The sequence below is a fragment of the Daktulosphaira vitifoliae genome, unplaced genomic scaffold, assembly GCF_025091365.1.
Source record: "Daktulosphaira vitifoliae isolate Bord-2020 unplaced genomic scaffold, ASM2509136v1 Scaffold_4, whole genome shotgun sequence".
In the NCBI taxonomy this organism is placed as follows: Eukaryota; Metazoa; Arthropoda; class Insecta; order Hemiptera; family Phylloxeridae; genus Daktulosphaira; species Daktulosphaira vitifoliae.
Genome location: NW_026099575.1, coordinates 2480653 through 2491529, shown reverse-complemented (window position 1 = coordinate 2491529; position 10877 = coordinate 2480653). Strand labels below are relative to the sequence as shown.

General features: G+C 27.1%; 1 protein-coding gene and 1 long non-coding RNA gene across 10 annotated transcripts in view; one reads left to right on the top strand and one right to left on the bottom strand.

The window, feature by feature from the left end:
- Window positions 1-4348: 4348 nt before the first annotated feature.
- Window positions 4349-10877, top strand: part of LOC126905375 (uncharacterized) — a 24459-nt gene continuing 17930 nt past the window's right edge. For 3 of the 8 annotated variants that reach the window (XR_007703977.1, XR_007703981.1, XR_007703982.1), the window contains exons 1-5: window positions 4349-6180; window positions 6251-6851; window positions 9132-9223; window positions 9538-9731; window positions 10073-10279. This is a non-coding gene — a long non-coding RNA (uncharacterized LOC126905375). The remainder of the gene's footprint in view (window positions 6181-6250; window positions 6852-9131; window positions 9224-9537; window positions 9732-10072; window positions 10280-10877) is intronic. The other 5 variants (XR_007703984.1, XR_007703983.1, XR_007703978.1 and 2 more) reach the window with 5 other exon arrangements.
- Window positions 6807-10877, bottom strand: part of LOC126905370 (E3 ubiquitin-protein ligase RNF8-like) — a 16473-nt gene continuing 12402 nt past the window's right edge. Inside the window, exons 4-7 of one of the 2 annotated variants that reach the window (XR_007703969.1) lie at window positions 9260-9329; window positions 8369-8466; window positions 7215-7411; window positions 6807-7160 (exon numbers count right to left, since the gene is read on the bottom strand). Coding sequence is in view for 1 of the 2 variants with exons in the window: in XM_050685010.1 (XP_050540967.1) it covers window positions 7316-7411; window positions 8369-8466; window positions 9260-9329 (264 nt within the window). In the remaining variant the exon portion in view is untranslated. Of the gene's footprint in view, window positions 7412-8368; window positions 8467-9259; window positions 9330-10877 lie in introns of both variants that reach the window. The other variant, XM_050685010.1, reaches the window with a different exon arrangement.

Genomic DNA, 10877 nt, shown 5'->3' with positions numbered 1-10877 from the left:
TGTCAGTGAGTGGTGGGCCACCCTGTATATGTATAATAAAATTACTGTTTGGAATTGATATTATACGATTGTCAAGTAAAACCCCCCGATCCGACATTTATGTTAAGATAATTAACTTAACGTTAAAAGTATAAAGTCGTGAAATAGTTCACTCTGGGAATTGTAAGTTTCATTTCAATATATTTTTACAGATATTTTTACATCTTATCTTTATTGTCTTGTTAATATAATTGCGAATATAAAATAATTATTATATTTAACGTTGCCGAATCATTTATTTAAAATATACCTAAGATTCCATCAGGTTAATAATGACTTAGTTGAGTTATATAAATCTATTAAGACAAACTGTTTAGTAAAGTAGTATTATGACAAATAAATTATTTGTTTGTTAACAAATACTAAAAATACAGATTATAAATTTTTCATTAATAAATGTAAGATGCATACTGCAAAGCATCGGGAATATTACAGCATACGTGTCTTATTTAACTAAACATCTCAACAAATTTGGGTTATTGAATTTTTATGAAATGTTTTTAGCTTCGATGCGAAGTTGAGAAGTGAAACGTTTCTACGTTTGTTCTCTTTAAATATGAAAACACAACACAAATTGTTCGACTAATCGATTTATTCTGATTTATTTTTATATAAAGGTGAATATATACATATATTAATTAACTAACTACTATATCAGTCTTAATTTAGAAACTATTTACTTTGAGGTGAGGTAGGGATATAACCCTCTGGATCACGGTTGATAACGAATGGTTATAAACACCGTTGCAGAAGGTTAAGAGGAGTTTTACAAAAAGATAGTTATCTTATGTAAGTGGTGAAATCCAACCCTTTTGGATCACGGTTGGTAAAGCGTTTATTATAAGCACCGTTGCAAAAGGATTAAGGAGGAAAGCTTAAGAAAAAACTAGCAATCTTGATCACGGTTGATAACACGATGGTTATAATCACTGTTGAAGATTATGACTAGCCTTTATAGAAAAGAAATATATAATTTTGATCACGGTTGGTAACGAATAGTTACAACCTCCGTTGAAAAGTATATATGTAATAAGAATTAAGTAAAAGGAATAAATATTGAACACTTACTCGATGGAAGACTGAATGAATGGAGACTAGTTGGCAATAAATATTGCGATCACTAGTAAAAAGTAAAGAAATACTAATGTAATACTTATAGAATTTACAGAGAGATATGATTAATTAATACGAGTAGTGACGGTGTACTTTATGCTACCCGTCACCACCGGAGTAGTGTAGAACAATTGCCCACATATTATTTATTTTTAAAACCTTCCAAAAACAAAAGAATATTCTAATTTCCTATTTTCGAGTTCTCGCTAAGACTGGTATATAAAATAATCATTACAATAAACATAATAAAAAATAATAAAAAAAATAATAGATAAATACTTTAATTTACATTTTTTGAATAAGGGTTGTCGAACAGCGCTGTCCAGCGGACTTTCTTGCAACTGTCAACCAATGATAAAGCAGTAGCGTAACGCTACAGAAGGTATTAATTTTACCATGATGTGTTTATTTTTTTTATAGTTTCTGTAAGGTTTTTTGATGATGATTCCGAATATACCCTTAGCTTTACTATAATATTAATATTTTAGCCACAATTAAATATTTGTAAAATTATGATTTTCTCATTTTTTATTTATTTAAACCATAAACATTCCATGACCCAAATTTTGACGAGCTGTGTTAATCACAAATGTTGCGTCGAGATCGTATCAATTTTACAATTCATATGAGACAAACAATCGATATACATTCATATAGTTTTGTTTTTGATATCATGATTTACGATATCAATATTAAAAAAAATCGGAGCCCTAATTTTTACTTATGGTATATAGTATAATATTGATGACTAACCTTAGATATATAAAATAAGAATTATTGATATTGCATCAATATAAAATATTATACGAGAAATAAATTTTGTTTTTGCTTATATCATCATCTTTCAACAAAGACTATATAAATAATTATAATATAACAATTTCAACAAAAGTATGTTGAAAAACACAAAAAATAATAAACTATTGTGATATAGTATCTTTTTACAGTTGAGTATTTGCATTCTAGAAGCTTAATTTTAGTAATATAATTTATAAAAGCATTATATTTTTAAATAATAACGACATTTTATTAATTGTTGCAGCTGCAACATAATAGGGTGTTGTACGCACGCGCGCCCAGTGTACTCGGACCGGTCTAACTATTATCACCACACCTACTCCCTACTACGCATGTAGTAGTGGATATCGCTACTACCGGCCGATCANACTATATCGTCATTCAAAAACTAAAAATTGTGACATAAATCTATATTTTAAACCTAATTATCCAATTGTCAATTTTAATCTTAAGTATCGTAAACTGTTCATTCCCATATATCATAAATTAGAAACTTAAAATTATTATTATTATAGAAACTTAAAACTTAAAATTAAGTGTTGAATATTCAAATATGTTCTTTTTTTGTTGGATTATAAATTCGTCAATTGTTGTTTCATAGTGCCCACCAGGGCTTGCATTGTTCATTCATTCTAGTCTCCTGTGATATTTTATACTTATTTGTGAAACTTGCATTGCAATTCATTTCTAAGTGTTCAGAAAAAATTGTGTGTTGTAGTAATTGTGTGTAAATGTAATTTGTGTCTTAGTTTTAGCATNAATGTAATTTGTGTCTGAGTTTTAGCATTGGCTGGCCAATTACAATTATTAGTGAGTACCATTTATTAAGATTATTGAAGTTTTATTTGATAGTGATTTATTGAGCAGTTTAAGTTTGTGTGTAATTTGTATCATACTTAATTTATTATTCCTCCTTAATCGTTGGCGTAAGGTCAGCATGCAACAGCTATAAGAGCTTGTAAATATTATTTAGTTAATTAGTCAGAAGGGCTAATTGTTAAATTCTATTGTGGGGAATTTAAATTATTGTCTCTTTTACTATTCAAAGTCCTGTCATTATAAGTGATCAAGTTAACAATTAGTTACCATTATTAGTTTATAATTATTGTCTAATTTTATGTAAATTTAGGTTTATGAATTATTATTATTACAGTTGTAATTTAAATTAATTATTGTTATTGTTGATTATTATAAAGTTTTAAAATTATTTATTTATTTTGTTTAATAGTACACACTTACATATATACACACTAACACATCTCTCATTACATAGATCACTGGTTGCTGCGCAGGCGAACCCTCCCACCTCCAGTGATTCTATTTACATACATTACACTATGCAGCCTGATCGGTATTGGTGCAATTAGCCGGTTCGGGTAAGCACTATAATATTTAGTGCCCCTGGCCCCATCATTAATAAATCATTAAAATTTTAAGTTTTAAAATTCAATATTTTGTATTTTCGAAAATTTATAAATCATTTTTGATAAAAATGTGTTTAAGATATTTTTTCTACTTTTTTTTGCTTTGCATTATTCAACGTAATATAACACCACTGTCAGCTTGACGTATCGACGACATGGATTGTTTACTGAGAAATCCTTATTGACAAAATCTAGTAGTTATTAATCCCGACTGTGGTATAATTGATAATGGTCGATCATTTAAGTTAACCGATATGATTGCGAAAAGAAACGGTAGAATTGTTAATGAATGGAATGTTCGAATTAGGGTACGACAATTTTTTACTGTAATTAGTTGTACGTATAGTAATTGGTTGCTAGTTGTTGTTGTATTTTTAATGACTTTTGCTGAAGAACTAAATAAATTAAACATACTATGAGATGGTTACAAGGTATTAATACAATTAACCAAAAATCTTGACAAAATATTTTCTTTTATGAAAAGTACACTGATACTATTAACTAATTGGTAATAAAATTTTTTACTATTTATTTTATTATTAAATAAATTATTGTAATTAACAACTGACTCATCATTCAAGATTTATATGATTACTTTTTTACAAATCAAAATACAACTTACAATAAAAATTGTTTAGGTCTTCTTTGGTGTAGGTGCTGATTTTCTGAACTATTAGAGGCAAATAAACAATGTAAAAATTATACTAATAACAAATTAAATGACATATTAAAAACATAATAACAAGTTTTATGTCAACAAAGTCCAACATAACATTTTATTTGAAACTTTGTTTTAGCTTCGATGCGAAGCTGAGAAGGTATTAATTTTACCATGATGTGTTTATTTATTTATTTTTTTGTGTCTGTCACTACTTTTTCTCAGCTCTTACTGGACCGATTTCTTTTAACAATATGTCAAAAGATCACAAATTGTATCTAGTTGAAGACATTACCCTTAAAAATTANATCACAAATTGTATCTAGTTGAAGACATTACCCTTAAAAATTTAAAAATTTTCCCTCGTTCCCCGCAAATGGGGGAAATATCCAAAAAAATTACAAATTTAAAAATCGATAAATTTTGTCATTTTTTTCACTTTTTTTTCTTAAAACTTCCATAACTTTTTGAAAAATCAACAAATCTACATAATTTTTTTTTATACTAAAACCTTAGATATTTACCTTTCATTTTATATCATTTTTTTGAAAATTTAACCCTGAACCTGCTCATGGGGGGGATTTAAAATTGCAACTTTTTTACAAAAACTAACTTTTTCAACTTAATTTTTGAAAATGTTCCGGAAATACTGCGTCCTTTAAACATATATCAAATTAAAGCTTATTTTATGTACTATAAAATGAAAAAAAAAAATTGTCCCAACATCTTATCTTCTATGTGCAAATGGCTGTCGAAAATTAAAAAAAAATGTAATGTTTGCGATAAAAATTACCTTTTATCGTGATGTTTTTTGTGCTTAAAACTGCCATAACTTTTTCAAAAATGAATAAATAAAAATAATATTTTTTTTTATTGAAACCTTAGATATTTGAAAATCTAACACTTATTCTGCTCACTGGGGGGATTTAAAATAGTTTTAAAATTAGTAAAAAAATTTTTTTTTTAATTAAACACTATCTACAGATTTGCATTGCAGCGTTTTTTATGATAGTGATTTTAATAACTGTCAGATATCGTCTATACTGGACCCAACTATGCCACGACCCCACTGTGCCACCACCCCACTGTGCTAATTTTTTACTTAAAAATTCCATAACTTTTTTAAAAATGAATATATCAATATAATATTTTTTTATATAGATGCATGATATCATTACCTTTCATTTGGTATATTTTTTTTTATATCTGACCCTTTACTTACCCACAAGAGGGTATTTAAAATGACAACTTTTTGACAAAAAATTAATTTTTCAACTTGACTTTTAAAAATGTTCCGGAAAGTCTGACACTTTTATATATATCTTAAATTAAAGCTAATGTAATGTACTTTATTATGCAAAAAAAAAAATTCGGACTTCATTTTGTCTTCACGGTGTAAATGGTTACCGAATGCTATTATTGTGTGAAAATTCTCGATTTTATTTTTTACATTTTTAACTTTATAATATTTTTTAATAATTCCTTTTTCATTGGACATACTTTATCTTAATTAGGATATTAATAAGGAACTAGCAGATCATGTAGCTTTTGGAATAATCCACCATTTTTTTTAAATTAAACACTATCTAAAGATTTGCATCGAAGCGACGGTGTCAGTTTACGCAAGTATGTACACGTTAATTAATTGTTTTCGATTCGACGTATCCTTTAGTCTGATGGACATTTGATTGGCTTAAGTTTGTTGGTAGCAGTACTGTGCGCAGGGTGCTCAACCGGAACTCCATACCGTGTATAGTAATTAATAATCATAATAGTTAACAGTAATCGCTACAATTGTCTTCGATGATTTTGCTTTTCCCTTTAAGGTCAATGTCACGGAACAACATATTGAGGCCGACGTAATACATTTTTATAATTAATTTCATTAAGAATCATAGTAACGGTTACGGAATGTGAGACGGTATTAATTCGTTCACTTTTTCAAATATTTTTTACAACGCGTATGTATTTATACGTTGTAAGTATCGCGTACACAAGACGTCAGGTTCCGTAGCCGTGTTATGCTGAATTGTAACAATAGAAGTTGTCACCGTGTAGATTGAAATTGTTCGCGTGGTGGACATTGATGTTGGCGATGCTAGACTGTTCGGAGGAAATGTCGGTGAGGGTGCCAGTGGAAACGATTTGGTGAACATTTTACGCATAATAATAATAATAAATTTACTGTATATTATTGTTTTTTTATGTACGCAAACAGTTTTGTAGGTTGAAGTACCCGTTGGAGCCATCCGGACCTTGTGTGCCTATCGCACCGTCTCCGGAGTAGCGGCAAGGGTCCTGGCTTTTCTGCCGCCCGCGGACCTGCTGGCCGTCGAACGCGCCAACGGACACGAGCTCCGGAAAAGCACCGGTCAACCGCTTCGCGCGGAGGTCCGGCTGCAGCTCCGGAACATCAACGTGTCCAACTGGCGCCGACGAGGAATCAGCCCGAAGTTAATCAAGAGCTGATTCACAACGTAGTGGTGTGATTTATAGACGGCGTGGGCCACCCTGAAGTAATGCCTAACGGCAGTTCCAGGTCGGCCCACAATCATGCAGGCGGTAGTAAAAAAAAAAAAGGGTTTACTGTGTACGATGGGGTTGCATTTTTTCCGTTAACTTGCTCCCAATAATCATATCATACAGAAAAAAACATATTAATTAGATGAATGGTAATCTTTCTTTTTTTTTATTGTTAGAAATCTATCATTGAAATTTATTGTTATTTTTTATTATTAGTTATATGGGCTAACCGCTTTAGTAGGAACCGGGTGGCGAACAAAATTCTTATGTGCCAACCAATAGCTCTAGCTCCCAAGGTTTTATTTTATTATTTAATAGAGTTCATGTAAAATATAATTAAAATACTTATGCTTATTTATTTTTGTGTTAACAAACATTAAATAATATGTTATTATTATAATATGTGCTCATAGTTGTTAAAAAAGTACCTATCATTTTGCTTGGTATCAAATATCTTTTAATTAAAATTTAAAATACAATAGGTGAGATAATGTATAGTAAATATTTTATTTTTAACAATAAGGTTAATTATCTTAATCTTCTTCTACCACCTCTTCTAGCAATTTGTAGCGGATACTTTAGTCGTGGGACATTAACTTTCAATTCTAAAAATAGTTATAACAATAAATATAAGTTAATAAATGTTCAAATATACTTACTTTCTTGTTGCACTTTTTCCCGATGTTCTTTTATTTCATTCCCAAGAAGATTACAAATATTAGTAATAAAGTTATCCAGAGCTTGACAAATAGTTTTGGTTCTAACTAAAGTTAGACAAAGGACACACAGGCCTTTTTGCCAAACAAGTATTTAAACAAACTTCACAAAATGTATGGCTGCAATTAATTGTACACGCCTAAAAAAAAAACAAATTTACATATTAAATTTTATATAAAATATTCATTTTCACAATTTATGACTACATTTTATTTATTTCCCAATGATAATGAGATATTTAAAATCATTTTTTTAATCTAATTTATGAATGCGTAAAATTCAAGTTTTCTTGAACTAACATTTTGAGATAAAATATGTTTTATTTAAACTTCAAACCCAAATTCTAAAATAAAATAATTTTGTTGGTATAATTATGAAGTATGTGATTTATTTTTCAGTCTCTTAGAAGCTAATTAATCAAAAACAAAATTTAAAAACTCATTTAAATTTTGGATAAAATAGTTACTAAATTATAAAATAATAATATATATCAATGACATAGTAATATTTTTCATTTTACTTAAATTGCATTTTATTTTCATAAACAAATTTACTTTAAAATGTCACACTTCATGGTAAAGTAATGTAAATGTAAGTAAATGAAGTAATTGAAAATCGTTTTTTATCTTAAAAGATAGAGCAAATTTTATTTTAAATTGAAAATTTGTGTCTTCATATGTTTAGAAATCATATTAATTATTCGTTCAAAATAAAAGTATGTATATTTACCTAAAGAAAAGCATTTTAAATTACTTTACTAGATTTTACTATATGAATTTTATAATTGATTTTAAAACACATTTATTTACTTTTTCAACTAATAAAAAAGAAATTTTTATCAAATATGATTTTTTTAGTTAAAATATTTTAGCTTTACTTTTCAGAAATTTTATTTACAACTCTAGGATTAGAAAGTTCAAAAAGTTTTTAAATCTCTAATATCACTTTATAATATTTAACAATCATAAAATTGATTAAAAAGTATTCCATAATGCATTTTTTAACCAAAGTAACATAATAAATTTGCTAAGAACTTTTAACATGATGACATGTTATATATTTACGCTATTAGTGGATTTAAATGTAAAAATAATACCTTAACCATTAATTCATTACAAATTGGACATAGAAAATCACTTTCTAGAACACTATAGACTTTTTCTTTGATCGTTTCTTCAATTTTTGATATTTGATCTAGAAAAATAATTCAAACAAAAAAATTAACTTCTCAAAAAAAAAAGATAATAATTAAAGTATGTTAAAGATATTAAATGACTTAACAAAGTTTAACTTAAAAATTTTTATAGAAAATAGAATTACAAATGATAATAATTTGATAAATACCTCTTTTTAATGTAATTTAACATTAGCGTTAATGCAATTGAAAGTTTAGGAAAAATAAGATAAATTAATTTTTTCAAAAATGTCTTAAATCCATAAGTGTTTTATTTTTTAATTAATATTTTTTCTTACCAAAATATTTAATAAAAGGAATAAGATTTATTTATTTTTAAAACGTGATGACGATGTTTCTAACATAGTTAAAAAATCAATTAAGACCACACATGACAATGCATCATAAATTATATTTTTCTTAGAGATTTGAATTATAAATGTTATAATATAAAAAAATGTAATGCTTTATAAACAAAAATGTATGTTGATATGTATCTGCTTTTGATAATTACTCAATAATCAATGGCCATATGGACATGATATTGTTACCAATGTTTCTAATGTTCAATTTAATACAATAGTAATATATAAGCCCAAAATTAATTTATACCCCATTACGTGAACTCCATCCAAAAAATAAATAAATGGAGTTCATAAGTTACTCACTTATATATTTTATACAGGTAAATAAGTCCAGATTAAGTCACAGTATATTTCATGTTATTTACAAAGAATATCATGCGACTTTGCTTAAACAGGTGTAAAATTAAATAAAGTAAGTTAATTACAATATATATACTTATATAATCACCTTGCTGTATTTTTAAAGTATTTTCGTAATCTAAATTCTTTTTTGTTAATTCATTATTGGCGAGTTTATGCTGCGGAAAAAAATTTTTTCAATATAATTTAATACAAAAATATAGGTTAATAAAACATGATTTTAGAACTAATTTAAAAACTAATACATTCTATATTTTTTTGATTATAGTAAATGTTAATAAAAAAAAATTATTATTGTGTGAAAATTATACAATATGTATTAACCAGTGGTTAAGTTATTTTTACTTAAAATATATTTACTTTTAGAAGTTGAGAGGTGACGACTTGGGCTACGCAACGGATTGTGGAGTCGCCACCCTCATGGCTCCCTTGCAAAAGGAAATCGGGTCGCCAACCATTTAGGCGTGGGTCTTGATCATAAAAAGAACAACACCCGGACCATAAGTGGATTTAAGAAAAAAAATAAAGAAATCTAATAATATGCACTTAGATGAAACAAAGTGAATTAAAAAAAATTAATTTAATTTTTTTGAAATCTTAAAATAGCTATTTTTAATACTTATTACAAAAAAATTGCTGGGTGGATACAATTTTAGGACAATTAATTATCATATCACATACATTTTAATACATTAAATGATTTTATTGTGTAAATGACTGCACCTAGTAATGGTGTATTATATACACCATTATTATTACACATATATTCTGCTCACGTTCAATACTCACTCTACGTATTTAAAATCTTATAACTCATTAAGAACTTAAAAATTATTTATAATAAATAATTTTCATTATTTAAAAAAAAATGTTTATTTTTTATTTATTATTTTTTTTTAAGATACAAAATTGATTGATATATCCATCCTTTTCTTTCAAAAGAAAATAATGACAGATCAGTACTTTTATAACAAATACTCATTGAATTATATGTATTTCAATACATAGAGAGGAACATAGGCGATATATACCTTATAATCAAGTACGAGCTCAACCTGCACTGCATACTTACTATATACTCAATGTATTAAAATGATTATGTTGTACAGTAAGTAAAAACAAAATAATAATAAAATAAATCTTACCTAACTATGGATAAAAATAATTTATAAGAGAGAGCGAGAAACGCCTAAAAACAAATTTATTCATATAGGTAAAAAAATTTAATTAAAATTGGGAACTTTTTACAAAAATATATAAATATAGTGAGACATCCCTAACAGACACTTTTCAATAGGGGACAATATTTCGGGGACGGGACTTTTACTGTTATAACCTTAACAAACTTATTAATCTATAAATTAAAGTGTTGGTTGACAATGAAAATAATGTGCGTAAATTAAAAAAACCCAGCACAGGGGGGTCGCGGCACAGTGGTGACGTGGTATAGATGGATCAAGTATAATGATATCTGACAGTGATTAAAATCACTATAAAAAAAAAACGCTTCGATGCAAATCTTTAGACACTGTTTAATTTTAAAAAATTGATGGATTATTCCAAAAGCTTCATAAACTGCTAGTTCCTTATTAATATCCTGATTAAGATAAAGTATGTCGAATGAAAAAGGGATTATTAAAAAATAGTATTTCCCATAAAAAAATTATATTGATCAATACACTTTTCAATAAGTTATAGCATTATAA